The sequence below is a fragment of the Rhopalosiphum padi genome, chromosome 1, assembly GCF_020882245.1.
Source record: "Rhopalosiphum padi isolate XX-2018 chromosome 1, ASM2088224v1, whole genome shotgun sequence".
NCBI classification, from domain to species: Eukaryota; Metazoa; Arthropoda; class Insecta; order Hemiptera; family Aphididae; genus Rhopalosiphum; species Rhopalosiphum padi.
Window position 1 is genome coordinate 69,612,138 of NC_083597.1, and position 19,856 is coordinate 69,631,993.

General features: G+C 22.9%; 2 protein-coding genes across 2 annotated transcripts in view; one reads left to right on the forward strand and one right to left on the reverse strand.

Annotated features, from left to right (window-relative positions):
• Nucleotides 1-19,856, reverse strand: part of LOC132917016 (uncharacterized) — a 109,310-nt gene that overhangs the window by 80,594 nt on the left and 8,860 nt on the right. The window contains exon 2 of the mRNA XM_060977520.1: nt 12,868-12,900. The gene's annotated coding sequence lies outside the window, so the exon portion shown is untranslated. The remainder of the gene's footprint in view (nt 1-12,867; nt 12,901-19,856) is intronic.
• On the forward strand, nt 35-11,393 carry LOC132918408 (uncharacterized). Its single transcript, XM_060979620.1, has 10 exons — nt 35-134; nt 2,861-3,131; nt 4,421-4,631; nt 5,769-5,920; nt 6,720-6,840; nt 7,035-7,238; nt 7,386-7,517; nt 8,877-9,003; nt 9,160-9,268; nt 11,300-11,393. The coding sequence occupies exons 1-10, from the start codon at nt 35-37 to the stop codon at nt 11,391-11,393; spliced, it is 1,521 nt and encodes a 506-aa protein (XP_060835603.1).

Here is a 19,856-nt window from a genome sequence, read left to right on the forward strand (position 1 = left end):
TCTATTTTATGTCTGTGTTCTAAAATGTTTAGCTATGGAACAGAGTATAACTATTCAAAATACTACGAAAGTTCCCTGTCAAGTTAAAACGAAAGTTAGATATTATGACTATTTTACTTCGAACAAAATAAAAAGTAAGTACACATGAATATTTATGAATTAAGCTTACAATCCATTATCGTACCTAATCAAATGAGTCACCATAAAACTTAATATGGAGGTAAATTCAAAGAATATAAACGTTCTCATTGTATACGAATATGTCTATAGTTTTACATATTTTAAAAGGAAGCGAGGGAGTCGAGGGAGAATATAATAATTTCGTAACAACATGTATTAAACATATTATAAATGGGCATAGACAAAAACTGACAAGGTTTTTTTTTTTATTGGTATCCAAATACTACGTCACTCAATATGATTGATGAGAAAGGGTAAATAAGATTGTACGTAAATACCTACCTATTAGAATTAAGTATATTAATAATGTAATTAATCACTGAATTATCACTTATTTTAAATTCAAAATAAATCATAATATATGAGTATTTTTTTTTCGTGTTATAAATGATCGGTATTTTGTGCAGACAAATTTTCATAAATCTATATGGTTAATATGTAACACTTAAGTGAAATTTATTATTTACTAGTTTCTATAACCGTAAATAATATTAGCAATATATTATAATACCCTAGTTGTAAACTAAATATATTTTATTAATTTTTTTTATATACATAATATAATAATTGTAGACTTGATATTTTGGTGATTATTAATTTAAGAATTATAAATACACTATACAGTCATGCATTTTCCTAAATATATTAACTAGCACTAAAAAAAATTATTTCAAAATGTATTTTCTAAAAATTAAAAACATGGTTAATAATAACTATTTTATTTCAACTCTAATTCAAAATTTCAAAAAACGAATTTATTGATGTATTAAATTACTTATTCAATATATTTTTTTTTATTCTTAATTTCATAAAAATTGTATATTTAAAATCCAGACTACGATTTAGCGAAGATAAGTTATTAAATAATATGTTTACTATGACTGATTCGTTATATTCCCTATTCATAATATTATCTTGCTAGTTCAATACTAATATAATAAGTATAATGATCTTAATAATTCAAACAGCAGAGTATGACATTAAGGATTAAGATATAGACAATGTTACTATCTTACGTGTTCTAGAATCTACAGTTTTCCTAATCAAATAGATTACCTTAGGTGTCCATAATAACAATTAATTTATTGTAAGAAATAACGATTTTTTTTTTCAGAAAATATATTTTTCAAAACTTCGAGGATATTATTTTATTATTAGAATTTACAAATAATAATGATATTAATAATGTAAAGAAAATTTTCAATTTAAATTAAAAATTAGTTAGATACAATTTAGTTGTTGTGTAATTATTATTATAAGTAGGTATATCAAATGGATAGCAAGTTTGACTAACGGAGTATTTTTGTATTTTTACGGAGTATAGACATTTAAATGAAAAAAAAAATTAGTTAATTAAAACATATATTTTTTTGTTCTTGATCATGAATGACAACTGTACTGATTAAAGTATAAAATGAGAATAACAGAAGGCGAGTGAAATTAAAGCAAACAACAAGATTGGTAAAAATAATGTGTCACAGTTATTTTCGAATAGTACATTGTATTTCCAACAAAGTAATACAATATTTTTTCTGCCGAATTACTTTGACTAGTATAATTAATACTTTTCTTTGTATATTTTGGACTGGATAAAAAAAACTTATTATTTATTAATTTACACTAATAAAATTCTGTAATATTTTATACAATAACTAAGATTAAAATACGTTTAATTGTTGCCTATACATAGGCTTGTTATTATAATATGTTTAATTATGTTATTATATGTTTTTTATGTAAATTATGATACATGTTTTCTTTAATTCTTATTTTGTTAGTTTATTATTACATATCTTTATAAATCTTATATTTTAACTATAGATAAAATTATGAAAATACATAATGGAATTGAAACAAATATTTATAGGTTAGATAAACATATAAAATATTCGTGTAACAGCTGTTTGCAGTTATTAGTAATTATACTTGATATTTTATTATTATGTATATTCTATTATTGTATACTTAAACGTAAAGAAACAATATATAAACAAGAACTAATAACAAAAGTTAATTTCGACAACTGCTGTTATAACAAAATTTAATTCTCTACTGTGTATTGTTATGAATAATAATAATATTTCAACTTTAATGATTCCAATCATATTTTCATGTTTATAACTCTTTCCGTGCTAAATTCTGATTTAAATTTTAGAGCTCTATTAAGTAGTAACATTATTTATTTATTTAGTTAGATAGGATCATGAAAATTGATAAATAAATTATTTTAACTATTCTGTTACAAACTCTAAGTATAAAAGATTTTTATTATAACTAGATAAGTTACTATGTATTATTTTATATGTTCAACTAATTGATATTAAATATATTTATTATTCTGTTGTACAGCTAGTTTTAATATTAACCCACTTAACAATAAGTAACATTTAAGTTCGATCAGCAATTTGCTTTTAATAATTACATAATAATCTTTAATATTCTTTAACTTAACAATATTATTAAATACAATGTTGAGTTTTATAAAAGTAACTTTAACTTTAGTTTTGTGATTATGACTAAAACAGATGTTACTCTTAGATTCATGATTATAATTTAGAAAGATGTTTAGATTTTTTTGAGTGGATATATAATATATATATATGTATACTGTTTACAATAAGTCATTTGACTGAATAGTTTAATTTACAAAATAAAAATTATAATTGTATTTAATTTGTAGACACTTACGAAGATAATATAGAAATTACATCGAAAAAATGTTGTGCAATATGGATAGAAAGAGATGACGAGATTTTGTACGGTCGGGATGAATTCAAAGTGTCCATATGGGTGTTGGCCACGACTTGGGGTCGGTATGAAGACGTGGTGACTATTGAATTACACGTAGGACTCGATATTCTACCGGCCATCCACATACCACTCATCATCAATGCCATTACGTTCCCTATAGAATTCCCTTTAGCTAAAGACGTTCACAAACCAACCATCAAGTAAGTCACGACATTTTCACAACGTAATTCAATTTTTAGTCAACTGGGACAACAAACAAAGGCAATGACTACTTATATGAAACATCTCATAAAAATAAGTATATCATTACTCTGTCATATTTTTTTTTTCAAAACTAAAACTACGTATAGCATCTAAAATAAAAATATCTTTTTTTTATTTTAGAAAACGCTTTTTTAACTAAACGTACTCGTATTATAAATTGTTCAACGCTATAAAGTGTATATAAAATTCCATATGAAAACTGTTAAATAATAACCTACTTATATACTTTTCTTTTTTAACAGTATACTATAAACCTAGGTAGTTATTACAAATTTGATGCATAGTAATGCTATAAAATAATATAAATGCACATAAAATAATTCAAATTAACCCAAAACAACATTAAACTAAACTAATGAAAAAATTTCAGATTATTCTAATATTTATACAACATTTTTTTTTAAATTTAAAAGATGAACATTATATAATTTATGAGAACAGATATGGTACTTGAGTTTTAAATATAGTGTAGTTTAAACGAGTATAAATATAATATATAACAATTATATTTTTTACAAACTGTAAAATATATAATTCTTAAATTATCCAGTTGTTTGAAGTACGTTAAATTAACAAACGGTTATGGTTCATCGAAAACCATTTAAAATAATAAACTGAATATTATGTCCTCGTAATTAAAGTTTTACCTACTAAATTTAATAAAAAAAAAACCATGAGAAATATAAATATTTTAAATCAAAAACAATGGATATTTCTATTATATTGAATTATCTTATAAACTAACCAGTAACAAAATAACCATAATACATGTTAGGTAAAGATGTTGTGTCGTAAATTTTAAAGTATTTCCAGGGATTTTCAAAAGTTTTTGCATTTCTCCTAAAACTAACGGAAAATATAAATAATGACCTTTCTAAAGTACCATCTGTGTTCAATACGAACCTATAAAAGGGTTATACAAAGGGTTACATGAAACTTTTAGAGAACTCCTATTGAAAAAAAAATGTTTACTTACATGGTAGCTAACTGAAAAAAAATCTCGACCATTGTAAAACCAATACATTCTTTACTTTACATATGTATAAATAAAAATACATAAATTGAAATAATAAATATAAAATTATTATTTTCATTGAGTAAAAATTTAATATACTATAAATTTATATATTTATAGAAATTTAATTTATTTTTTGAAAACTACTGCATACCAGCATACAAATATTAAATAGGTAACGCTTCTGTCTTGTGTGAATTATTTGTTAAGCTTTAGCCTTTACTCGATGGAATCGGAAAATCGATTAGAAATATTGAATAATAGTGAAATTCCGGTCAAAATATCTTGGCGCATATATAATAAAAGTAAAGAAAATAAACCGTTTGGAGTATTAATTGATACATTAACTCCCGACCATCCAGACCATTGGTCTGTCAGAATCACCAATTATGATGGTTTAGAAAATCCTCGGTATTTTAAAGTAAGATATTAACACCACTTTATCATTCTTTAGAATAATATAATTTAGTAGGTTTAAGATATTATAACTTTTTAAATTATTCGCACACTACCGTAATAATTTATAAATTTTAATACAGACATTAATGATTTTCATCATACAAGCTTTATTTGACTATTAAAAAATGAAATCGAAGTAACGAACAAAAATAATTATATTTAACTAGAATGTTCACCTATAATGTTAACCTTACGTAATTACTAATTATATTGAAAAACAATTGACTTGAATTGAATATTATGGTATAATATATTACATATCTAATTACACCTTTAAATTATTCAAAAAATATATATTTCTATAAGTTAAATAAGGAAAACTAGCTACAAATTATTTGTTTATCCAACCAGCATATTTCTTGAAAATTTAACAAGAAGTATTTTTAAGTATTAAGTATTTTATTTATTATTATATTTTGTTTTTCTAGTATTTAAGAATTTGTCTATCTATGCTATACGATATCGTATATTGTTATTTATAAAAAATGCTAACAATAAATATTGATATTTTTATTTTAATAAAAGTTTAATCAAAAAGTATAATCCAAAATCCTGTAAAATTGAAAAAAATATCTATAAAAATCTTAAATGTCAATAGAAAATAACTCAATATACAACACCTACATAATGTATTAAAATTAGTTTGATTAAGACAATAATGTATTTAAATTTTTTTAAAGAAAAATCTCCACAACAAAAAAATAAAATACAGTTTTCAGAACATCTATTATACGTAGTATAAACGTAATATATAAATACCAAACATCAAACCTCTTACTATAATCATTATCCTAATGGCGTGCATGATTAATCTGTTTTCAGCAAATTAAGATCGCTTGACAATACCACAGTTTTTGACCTTAATCTACATTACTTTTTTATAACTAAGCAACTCATATTAATTATTAATACATATTATTAAAATCAAAATTAATACGTATACCATATAAACTAATGAAAAACTCTGTTTTAAAAACAAATTTCAATAAATATGCTATACATATATTATAATAATATATTTATAAATAAATTTATATCTAATTTGTATACCTTATGTAACAATTAACCTCACTTTCATAAACTAACTGTTTGTTTTCAGATTGAACCTATTATATTGAAATTAGAACCAAAGACCTTAGGATATGTGACATTTTCATTAGATCGGGCTAAAGAAATATCCATAAACCGTGATGAAAATAATATAGTAAATGGAAAAGCAGTTGGAATAGTGACTGCTCTTGAACCAGCTGGGTAAATTTAAAATCTTACTTTAATTATATTATAATTATTTATACACATTTTTAACATGAAAATAATAAAAAAAATTGTTGTAAATAGTACTAACACTAATGTCTTGCATATTACTATCAATAATATTTTTCTCATATAATATACATAAAAAGCAACTTATTTCCATAATTTAGAACTCTCGACTCTCGAGTATGTATTAAAATGTATAAAAAATAATTTTTAAGCCAAATGTATTAGAGGTCTCGATCGAAAACGTGAATTAATACGTACGTGAACACGAAGTCCGTGAACGAACATTTTGTATTCACTTATACTTAATACACGTGAATTTACTATCCATGTTCACGCATTTTAGAATAATTCACGTATTCACGTGTTCACGGATATTTGTATAGTGATATAATATAATATATTATATGTATTACCAACATCCAAAATTACCAATATACAATAATCTATTAATATGCAAGTTACGTATAACTATGAGTTCTAAGAAATTTCTAAAGTATAACTAAACAGCAATATAAAACTTTTAAATTCGGCCATCAGTCAAGACTCGTCTCTACTATTATTATTTAAAAATATCAAATTCATCTTAAATGATAATAATATTGTTTTGAGTCTTAAATATTGAAATATTGAAATGCATTACTCGCAATGTTATGATAAATTGATATAACATTTCAAACTATTAAGATAAGTTAACAGAAATAGTCATAACTAAAAACCTAATGATATCTATGCATTATTTACAGGCCAGTACCTGAATAGTACAATAATATTTCTGTATTTATTTCAGAGAATATTGTATAAGAAAAGATGGATTTAAAATGAAATCAGCTGTTGTTAATCTTTATTCGGAAACTAGGCATTCGATTCAACCAAACTTAGTCATACGAGAGTTGGATAATATTTTCCAAGTAATAAAATATGTTATGAGTCATTAAAAAATAACATAAGAAAAATGTTAATGGGATAAAAATACAATCCACAAGGCATTTTTATATTGTTTTTTATTGCGTGAACGCATCATTTATTCTTTTACTTCCTTCTAAGAAAAAACTTCTTGATCAAACATCAATGGATACAGCATTATAGCTATGATAATTTTTAGGTGTCAGCATCGCAAATGTATAACTCCCGATCACAATATTATACGGTAAGTCGATTGTTTACCATGTGCAATCACTTACGATATCCTGAAAACATTTCGTTCAAAATCAGTAGCCCGTTCATCATAAAAAGTTTGAGAACATTGAGATGTGGTATTCGTCCCGGAAAAGATACTATTTATTTGTTTCATCAGGATTTGATCGAAGTATAAAAATTTATTGCATAATATGTTTTACTTATTTCTGATTGATTATTGTATTTAATTACGTTTATTTATTAAAAAATAGCATCAATATTCTATATTGTTAATGTTTCACACATAATGTATTTAATTTTTATGATATTCCTTTAGATCGAACTGCAAGCTTCTATAGATATTAAACAAGTCTATATACCAAAAATGTCTACAACACTATCGCCTAGAAAATTCGAAAAAATAGGATATTTAAGCGCTGTTTATGAAAATAGTTATTTTAAACCTAAGGTATTTAAATTTAAAAAAAATACAAGAAATAATACATTTTATTCACTAATTTGTATTTACAATTTGAAATATTTAACTTATGTATAAAGTATTTAAAATATCTAATGCAAATAGTAATAAATATTAATTTCACAAATAATTTAATGATTTATATATGCTTTCTAGGGACTTTAACAAAAGTGTCACTCATTAAATTTAACCCATATCAAGTATTCTTTATGTATTTTGATCTCTAGGGTATTCAAATTATTAAAAACATCAGTAGATTTAACAGAATGGTATTTATATAGTCGACTCTATATTTCTATTGAAAGTTTAGACTTTTTATAAAAATACTTGCATTAAATCTTGGATATTACCTATATATTATATTTCCAATAAAATGATATTTTTTTAATATTCGGCCCAAAATTAAATTTAAAGCTATTATTTCCCAAAACATTTGGTTGTTTCCCGGTTTCTATCCTTTATAATGGCATAAAAAGCATCTGGTTAAGGTTGATTTGACCTATATGATTTCAAATAAGAATGGGTTATCAAAATAATATACGATTATATATGAGCACATTTTATTTACGAGTACGAACATAATATAATAAATTATTATTCTTTAGATACCATTTTGAAGGTATATTTTTGATTTTATTCTAGGAAGCAAAGTGTTTAATAAAAAATGATTAAAGATGTTTTATTAAAATATATAAATTAATTAATTAAGATAAAAAAAATAGACTTATTTATATATATTTTGTTTAATAATTTTTAATATTTAATATTTCCATTAAAAACCAATAACTTGTGAATCATATTTATAATAAAATACTGATTCGTAGATTATATAATATTATAATATATTCAATTTTATCCAATAATTTGTTGATAATGAATACTTCTCTTAAGCAATTATGTATGATTGCACATAGGATTTAATCATTGTACACTATTTCAATTTTAAAAAAAAATATAGATAGGTTATATACAATGCAATTATCTTTGGTAACAACACTCACTATTCAAAAAATATATTAGTTTTTAAAAATATTGTTTTTCCCGAAATAAATACATTTTTTTATATCTTTAATCATTAATTAATTTTTTGAATGACAACATACATTTTCATATTTTGAAACAACATTTTTTTTTTTTAGTATTTTGATACATATAAATATTGTAAAAAACATCAATACATTTTTATATAATAATAACTGTTGTTCTATAAAAGAATCATCCAGTATACTATGTATATATAAGTGTAACGTTAATACAAAAGCAAACGGATACAAAATTGCTATCTATCAATTTAATTATTATTAGTATTCATAGTATATACACATGATAATATTATGGTATTTTGTTTAGATGGTTGCTACATTCAAAATTCACATATACTTCCCAGTACTAAAACTGTCAACGAACTACATAAATTTTGGTCAAGTGGTCGTAGAGGAAACTAAAAGCATAAACGTGATGTTATCTTCTTATTCAGGTACACGCATATATGCTCACACAGACTAACAAGTGAAATAATAAACGCATAGATTAACTTTGCCGACCCGGTTTCCACCTTGTTGGGCATCAAATCGCCTGTGAGCTCATCGCTCGATGGTGTTCGCTTGTACGATTTTTTGATTTTTTTCTAAAGGTCCTGAACGTTTTGTTACGCGCTCCGTTGACGAAGTATTCACAATATCACCACCGGATGCTGTCGTATCAAATAAGCCAATTCCACTCATAGTCTCGTTTAAACCCAAGTGAGTTCATATTATCCAACTCCAAAACAATTAAATTTAAATTTAATACAAATAGATATACTGGTTAAAAATATTTAGACATCCAATTTAAAAATGATTGCACATGTTCAAATATATTTAAATTAAAAATAGTAAATAAGGTTAATAAATATGATACTAATCTCTGTGTTAAGTATAAAAACGCATTAATAATTTATTGTATTTTTACACGATGATTTTTTTAGTGTTATTTAAACCAAAATAGATATATTCGATATTTTAATTTTGTATATTCAAAAAAATAACGATATTTAATTTTATACTTTTATTATTTTATTGAATTTGATCATCGTTTTAAGCTAATAGCTTTTAGACATCTTGAAATAATTTTGTATTCAAAGTGACTAATATTCATCATCATTCACATGTTTAAAGACAAATTTAATGACTTGTAAGAAGATTTAATGCTGATTGAATTTATCGAGGGACTCGTGAACAAAGTTTTTATCATTTTCTAAAAAACGTAATTTGTTTTTGACATTTTAACGTTAAAAAAGTTGAGGATAAACTTAAAAGCTTTTTCCAGATCACTCTTTTTCATAAGATTAAAAAGAAAAAGCTATTAGTCAGTATAAAAATTTACAGTTACAAACTGGTGTTAATGTCTACAAGAATACAATGTAAGATCTACTTTAAAGTTTTAATGAAAAGTAATTAAAAATTCAAACTACCACATATCATACATTAGTTCAACCGTAAAATGTTTAAATTCATTACATTCGCAACTGTTGGACACATAAAAGTAAATAATTATTAGTAAAATAAATATTTTTATTTAAATTATATCATTTACTTAACTTAATTTGAATCTAAATAAACTTTAATTCTGAATAATATAATTTAAGAGAGTTAAAACAGACCACTTTTAATGAGTTAAATATAGGCTACATTATGTACTTACATGTACGTGCATATGAAATATAAATATCATTAGACAGTGTGTTATATAGCAGTCCTATATATACCTTTGCTACTCTTGTACGCAAAAGTTACCATTGGTAGGTGCATTTTTATTTCTTATTACACGGAAATTATCAAATGTGGAAAAAAATCCGTTTATTAGTATAAAAGTTCATTCATATGTGCACTCAAATCACTCCAATTTCAACAAAATTTAATCTCCATGACTGTTTCAAATACAACTAAATATTATAAACTAACTGCCTTCATACTCTATAATTACAACATTTCCTATATTGTTTTAATCGTTATAAATGGTATATTTTTACATAAAAGTATTGATTAGAAATCAATAATAATATTGAATTATATTATTCTTTACTTTATTTGAAACTCGAAATCAATCATGGATACATTTTATAGTAATATGATTAATAGATTCATGTAGAACTAAAAAATATATTTCATTACCAATTTTAATAAAATTAGGAAGTAAAGATCTTAAACTAAAAGAATAATCAAACTATTTTATATTTCTAATACCCCGAGTCTTTTGAGCCCTAAACTTGAAGAACATCAAGACATAAAATATAACAGCTATAATAAATATTTATGTATCTTTCTTTGAAAACCTTAAAATGCTCCAATAAAAATTGAAATATCCAACTTTATGTTGAAGAATCGCTGTTAATTAGTTTTCATTTATATATTTAACTTCAAAACTTAAAAAAATGAAACTTTATAAAAGATTAACCAATATTCAAATTCAATTGATTAAATTCCTATAGTTTACACTTTTTTCATATGAAAATAGATGTGATCCGGGTTTCTTTAGAGTAAACTATATATTTTCATACGTACTGTGAAATCAGTATATTAAAATGAATACACATATTAACTATATTAAATATATTAAACACTTTTACAAAAATTGATAGTTTTCTAATCAAGAGTGTTATAAACAGATAAGAAAATAATAAATGTTTAAATATATTTAGTCCAACCCTTCTAAAGTTCTAACAGTTCTAACCATAAAAATATATTGATTTTTTTTTTTATTTTTACTAAAGTAATTAACGTTTTATGTTCAAGGTCTGATAAACAATACTTGACAAAGATGGAAATTTTGACAACAATACCCATGGATGTAATTTTTTTAGAAGTATCTGGATTAGGGATAAAATAATTTTAGTGTAAAAGCTTATTTAGTATAATAAAACATTTTCTACTTACTGTTTACACTTTTGTATTTGACCTAAAAAGTTTTAAACGGATATATCTCTAAAGTTTAAAAACATAAAATATAGAGTAATTCAGTTTAATAAAGTTTTTTTTCTTAACATTTTAAGTGCTCACGAAAAAAAAAATTATCAAATCATACGTCACACGAATCTTTTAAAATTCGCTATTTATTTTATTAATAAAATGTTTACAAATAAAAAAGAGGTTTCATAACAAATATGTACACTATAATTATCAACGTTTTCCCTAAAATACCTTGGTATTTTAAAACTTTTCAGATTTTAGATTCTAAACGAAGCGATTAATGTATTGATTTTACAATGGTGTGTATGTTTTTTTTTTACCTTTTATCACCTTTTAAGGCAGTAAAAATGCTTCGATTTTAAACTTCTTTTAGTTTCTGATAACGAATTGGATAAAGTTATTGGTACTTTGTGGGGTCAACAGTAAAAATTTTTAGTACTTTTCTAAATAATCGGTGGAAAAAAAATTAAGGAAAAGCAGAAATTTTACACTAAACCTATTTTTGACAAACTTATTACCGTAGAACTTAACATTATCACTGAACGTTTTAATTATTATATATAAATTTTGATTTTTAATTATTGCCTCAATGCAAATTCTTGACTAAATTTGAATACAAGATCCTGTATAAGTTTTTTTTATATGTATATAGAAAAATAAAAAATACATAACCATTATTTTTTTTTATGCGTTTGAAATTTAAATTTTCATGAAATTGCATATTTGAATTATGAATAATGATGTTCATTATTTGCCTATATAAATTAAAATATTATTAAGATATATTTGTATAGGCCAATGGTGCCAATCAGCGGTAACATTAAAAAATTTCATTTTAATTTTTTTTTATTTTAAAATGTATAATACCTAAATTCTATAAATACAGTACACATATTAGTGAATAAGTAATTATTATTTTTTTTTTTTAATGACTTGCTTGATTTAACTTATAGGTTAGATAGTGATAGGTAAAGTCTTTTCTTAATAATTTTAAATATAGACATTTAGCATTTTAAACATTTAAACAGATTTTACAAAAGAATATATATATATATATATTAATAAAACTGTCACCTGATAAGTTGTAATCATACAATCATATTATTGATAACTAGTTTTAAATCGTATTAAATTAATAATATTCAAACAATTGAACTACATCACAAATTGTATTATGCCTAGTTAAACTACTTAATTATTAAGGTATGTAGATATGTATTTAAATGTTGTATCTAATAATTTAATAATGGTATAATGTATAGTTCGGTACATATTCATATAATTAATTTTTCGTTGGCATCTAATCAAATCTTAACAGAATTCCGTTTTAAAAAAAATTAATCAAAATCTATTTTCTAAAAATTTGAAAAGGTGTATGATTGTAATATACTTACCAACCGAAGAGTAGATATCAAAGTAAAAACCACCTAAAACATAATTTAAAATTATTAATATTATTATTTGGATCATTAAAAATATTCAAAACTAGATCAATGGAGTGGCCGAGTACAGGACAAATATTACAATTCGAACCAGGTCGCAACATGTCCTTTATTAGGCAGGTAATAGTTTAACCTTCTATACAGAGAATGGCGGAAACCAACGGTCATCTAAAAAACAGTTTCGCCAAATGGGTGACCAATCATATGAAAATTTAATTAAATCCACAAGGTCAAGTCATTTTTAGCATCTGATGTTTATAATTTTTATCAAAGATATAAATAACATATTTAGATAATATTATAGGTCTGCATTATTTGCGAATGATATAAAACTATTTAAATGTCACATCTAAAGTTAAAAACTTATATATTATTTTTTCTTGTGACCTTTCATTCATCGAACATATCAATGAAATCGATAATAAAGCAAAATGTATACTCCAGTTTTTAAAACATAATCGCATGATCTTATTTGCTTGCATTTTTTGTATTTCTCTCTCATACAATCGATTTTTGAATATGATTCAATAATCTGGAACCCCCATCGAGAGTATCTTATAAAAAAAATTGGAACGAACCCAAAATCGATTTTCACGTATGTTGGCATATAAAGCAAACAATTTTGATTTACTTTTACAATCATTATTAGCTTTAAAATGTAAAATTGAACATTCCAAAATTTACTATCCTGATATACTTGTTTTAATTACTATGAATGTCCCAAACAAAACGTTAAAATCCATATCTACATTCTATATTCCTACCTATAATTGTAACTATTGTCTCTTCTAACCAGTTAACCGAATTTTAACTTTAAGAAGACCCTATAACCGCAAATATATTGTTTCTTTCTTACTAACGCACATATAACAAAATTGCGTTTAGCAAAACACATTTTGTGACGTTAGGTCTAATGTTTATGTAAATTTATCTATTATCAAATTTAAAGGTAAGAATATTATCTAGAAATTGACATATGCTTTTATTGTTATTATCATTTTAAAATAAGTTATAATAATGTAAAATATTACAACTTTAAAATATTCATAAATCACTTTAAAATGATAATATCAATAAAATCATAAGTTATTTTTTAGATAATATTCTACCTTTAAATTTGTTAATAAATAAATTTACTCTAATATTAAACTAATATTACAAAATTTGTTTTGCTAAAAGCAAATTTGTTATGATGTACGTTAGTAAGACAGAGATTACACATGCAGATGCAGATATAGCATGTCCACTTAAGCAATAAATTTAATAATTTTTTCATTCTCTCTTAGAATTAAAACATTATTGTATAATCAATAATTGTGTCATAAATGTTTTATTTGATTCCTTTTAGTAACCTGTTTTTATTTTATATACTGAAATATCTTAAAATATCTTTAATTAATGCCCACTGGGCGTTTATAAGTAAATAAATAATGTACCCGAATAAATAAAATTTAATTTATCAATATTCATTGAGTATACAGTATAAACTATAAAAAATATAAATAACATATTTTCATAAAAATTGATTGATTTGTTTAATTTTCTTTTAAAGATAGGTACTAAAATTAAAAAAAAAAATTGTTATCATACAGCTATAATTGTGGTCTTACTCAAGTCCTTACCAATTTCTTTTACTTTACTTTTGCCAATAATAAAATATATATTTGGTGTACATAACACATATAATATGTTTTTCAATAGCTTTATTAATTTATATATTATGAATTATGCATAGTTATTATTTAAAATATATATTAAGTCCATTAATTACATAAATTTTCTACTTGAAACCCTATTTAGTAATTTTAACGGTTTCGTAAAATACTTTTCTGCCAACTATTGCTAACCGTTGCCAAAAATATTTGATTGTATAGTTTTTCAGATGTCCATAAGTTAAAAATGGTATAAAGATAGTTCGTATTATTGGCACTTATTCAATACTCGTAATAACAAATGTGGATAAATATTAAGTGTTATGTCATAGATAGATTAATAAGTTATAGTAATCATGCATACATATTAATCAAATAAATGCACAATCTAGTAAATATCATGCTTTAAATGTTTTCACACGTACTGTTATTTATTCAATAACAAAAACATTTTTCAAATTAAGTGACAGGGGGATTAGATAATTATCATAAAAGTGAGATATTGTTTAAAATTCGATTTATGACTTTCAATAAAATGCCATTGATCCAATTTCGATAATCAAGTTTACATTATCTTAATTTATTTACCTATATTTAAAAATATTTTTTTCTAAGATACGAATAGGTATAAGTATATACAATAATTTAACCATGTTGTAGATATAGTGTGTTTTTTTTAATTATTAATATATTAATAATAATATTCACATTTGTTTTTGTAGTATAATTTTACCATGAATATTTTAATATTTAAAAAAAATACACAAAATACAATAATTGTATATTTAATTGGTATAAACAAAATATTATTTAGTACTAAAATTAAAATTAAAAGTAATTATTTTTTATTGACAAATATATATAAAGCGTAATCATGTTCACATAATCTACATATGTAAACATATATTCAGAAATAAGCTAAGAAGAAAAATTTACAAAAAATAAACGTGTATCTGAATACTAATAAACACCGTGATTATATACAAATCAACTTTTTCTAAAAACCACACCCATACAATTATTCCATCCCCATCTCGTCAATATCTTATGTAATATTTACAATATCTGTTTACTGATTCCAATTCTGCCTACGTATATTGTCGGGTTATGCCATAAGACGCAATGTTCTAGGTCATGAATCTTGCATTGTAAATCATCATACAAATATTCACCACTATCGTTCATCTAGAGAAATAATTTTTCTGCTTTCATTTGTGATTTGTAATCTTATTATGCATTAAAAGAACAGAATATAATTATAATATAATGTTTAAAATAAACTCAATTACACGATGAATTGGCAATTTTAAAATGTACACAATGAACGTAATATTATGTTAAAATAATCTTGCAAAACCTTTGCATGCATGAGGTTAAGACAGTAAAAATTGTATATATTAATATTTAACACGTTCAGTTTATCGATAATATTTGATCATATTACACACCAAAAAATAATTATAGATAGAATTAATTTATATATTTTACAATATACTATATTTCCTTTTTACATACAAAATGATTTTTTTGAGTCTTTTTTTTAGCCTTTTACAAATCAAAACACAATGTTGCCAAATACGATATTATTTTACGATGTGAATAAGACAAATTAAACTTTTTTTTAAAGAAATTAATTTTTAAGATTTTTTTGAAAAAAAAATTTTTATAATTAACCTGAAATTTATTGTAACGAAAAAAACAAACAAATTAATTTTAGAAACAGCCAATGGCCAAGTCGCAGAGGCTTAGTCTCAATAAAATTTAAAAAAAATAATTAAAGACTAGTTTTATAGTAGTCATCTTAGTTGATTTGTTTTATTAATTTTTATATTCATACATGACATAATATTATAATATCTAACTTATAATTCAATTACGAAATAATTATTGGAATGTTTTTTTAGTGAAGAAACTAATTTTTATTTCATTTTTTATAACAATTGTACTTTAAAAACAAACATTTAAATAATTATTCAATGGTTAAACCGCTTTCTAATATAATATTACATTAATATGTGATTTATACAATTTTACGATATTGTCACATCTATATAATATAAGTACCTACCTAAACACATAAATGTCGAGTTATTATTTTAACTAACCTTAACATAATTCTACCAAATGTATTATTAACTCGAAATTTAATGTGAAGTAATAAAATAATGTTTAACAGCGTAATAGATGTATAATGTATGCCATTAAATAATTCTATTTTCACTGCACGCACATATTGTGTTAATCCTTATGATTCCAACTGTCACTTAAAATTTTACTTAATTAACTATTTTAAATGTATACTTAAATTAAGAATATTCATAATTAATAACATATTTTTATTTTAATATAGGGCGAGTACAAAATTAATAAGCTTATATTAATTGTGTAATTATAAATTATAAATAATAATTCGTTTTTTTTGTATTCTTAATAAAATTGTATCTAAGTACCTTAAGAATAAATTTTATTTAAAATTAATAAAATAAAAGAATTTATGCTCTAAAAGGTATAAAAAAATGTCTTAAAACTACAGTTTAAAGAACACATGAATTATTACTATTTAAACATTTTCGATTATACTATTAATTATTAAATTACATAATTCATAAAAATAAACTATAAACTATTATTTAAGATTTTTTATACGTTGGTTTAAAAACTGTATTAATATCATTACATTACTATCTTATTACACAGAATAATAGTTAAAATATCAAAAACCTAATATAAGAAAAATATATATATATTGCGGACATAAAATGAAATAATTTTCATCATAAATCTTAAAATATTTAAAACGGTATTAGCAAAGAATGTATTTTTAATTTTTTCAACCTTCTTGTTTTAAGTAATTTTATAATATAATCATACATGATAAGAGACGGATTAATAATTTATACCTTAACCTTAATAAAAATTAAATTTTAAATACCCTTAAATTACATAAAATAAAATTGACACTATTTTTATGCTATGCATATCGTTCTAATACAATAATAATTATAAAGTCCACCGGAAATTAAATAACGTGCTAAATAAATTATTACGATATTGATCCGTATACTAAATAAGACAGTTAAATACATAATTACAAAATGTATATTTAATATACATATATAATTGTATTTCAGCATATTTTTTATAAAATAAAAGGTTTTTCCGTAGATTATAATAAGTTATAATTAGTTTGTATCAGTCATCAACATTTGTATAACATTAATAATAACCAAAAACATAAAAAGAAAAAATCCGAAGGTATGGTTCCAGGAAAATATATTCCCAAACTCTCAAGCGTATGTGGTTAATTGAAATCAAATTGTTAATTCCCAATAATTAGTATGGAACTTATAAAAATGATAACAATAAATCGCGAAATTTAAAATCATCAATCAAAATTAAACTTTATATTTTATATTTTTTTAAACAACCCATAAATTTTACTTTATGGAAAAGTACATACAATTTAAGCTTTGTCTAATTTTTAAGAATAAGAAAGATACTTACATTAAAACCTTAAAAATAATATTAATATAATATTAAATTATTTTAAATATTTCAATAAAAAACACTAAATATCGGGTACCTATTATTAAATTTAATAAAACAAAATACAATTTATATTTTAGTTCTTGCATTTAGTTTGTTTTTTTTATTGCGTTTTTTATATAATCTCTTACTCATTGAACATTCACGAGTACTGTACAAATAGCTGAATATCATGGTTGTACTGGTTCAATTTCATATACTTTTCCTTAATGTATCACCAATTTAACAAATAACCTCATCTAAACACACAATTATAAAATTCTACACAATGATGCTTTCATTATATTTCAAACGGATAGTTATCAGAATTTTCTAGCACAGGCGGTAAATAAAAATTAATATCGGTTTATCTTTTACCGACATAGCTACCGGTCATAATGGCAAAACTTTTTTCCTCGTACTCCTCTCCTATCCACTCGCCTATCATCGGTTTTCCTATAACTCGATAAAAGGTCAAAGGACGAAATGAAATAATGTGGACGGTGGTGACAACGAGGCCAACTTTTTCTTGTCGAAAATAATAGCCTTACACTATCTACGCGAGGTGAACGTTTCAAAATCGAATTTATCCTCACAGCCTCAGTCTATACAACTAACGCGACTACGGAAATATAGGTACAGCTATAAACATATAGATTACTTTTAAGATTAAACGAATCAAAAGTTTTACCTAAAGTTTGTTTATATTAGTTTACATATCAACTCATTATAAATAACGTGATTTTGTAAACCACTTTTTTCGATTTTATAACTTTATGTTATGTATAGACGACACATCGTGTTTTTCTATATTTAACCAAATATAGTTTCCTTAAACTTAATTTTTCCATTTATTAAAAGTTTTTATAATTTTTTATAATATTTAGAGATGCTTACTATCTATCATAATAGGTAGGCATTAAATAAATAACTATATGTATTTTAACATATTATTATAATTAGGTACATAATTTTTGTCATATTTATTTAAATATGTTATACCATTTATTTTAACATTGTTTGTATTAACAGAGTTTATGTTACATATTTACATAACTCTAGTAATGAATTTTATATGTCTAATATTAAATTTAAGAATTATTACCTAGAATTATCAATATTACAAGATATTAATATTATAATTAGTAAAATCTCAACTATACCATTCTACACTAGTTTAATAACGTAAATATAAAATTAATATTTAATATATAATATAAAATTACATCTTAGTTTGTATTATTTAGAAGAACACTTTAAATAGTTTAATTGTTTTTCGTCAAAATCTTTAGCTTGAAAATAAAATATTTGTACTTAACAGTCAATATAATTATTTTTTGTTTACTTTTGATAAATGTATCACGATAATAATTTTCACCGTCATGATTGTGAAAAATTAAAAATATTCATTTTCCTAGTTTGTTATCTCATTTTTACAGCACTGTGAAAATTTTAATCATCAATTAAACATTCATCAAAATAACAGCAATTAATCTAGACATGCAAAGAACTCAAAATAACGTATATTATAAGAAAGATCTTATTATGTTTATTTTCAATTATCTTATTTATCAATGATAATTTATTACATTATAGTGTTTTTTATTATATTTTAAAAACTGTTTTATGTTTTTAAACCATGTATTATAAACTTCCTAATATTCTTTGTACATGCATTCATCTATAACAACTTTCGTTCTATAGTGACTTAAACAATAGTTGTTTTATATACCTACAATAAATAAATTATTTAACGTTTTTTTG

Excerpts from the sequence above, each read along its gene's own strand:
- LOC132918408 (XM_060979620.1), top strand. The coding sequence starts at position 35 with ATGGAACAGAGTATAACTATTCAAAATACTACGAAAGTTCCCTGTCAA. Across the intron at positions 3,132-4,420 it reads GTTCACAAACCAACCATCAA|CTTTAGCCTTTACTCGATGG; the intron begins GTAAGTCACGAC and ends TTATTTGTTAAG. Across the intron at positions 9,269-11,299 it reads ATAGTCTCGTTTAAACCCAA|GTCTGATAAACAATACTTGA; the intron begins GTGAGTTCATAT and ends TTTATGTTCAAG.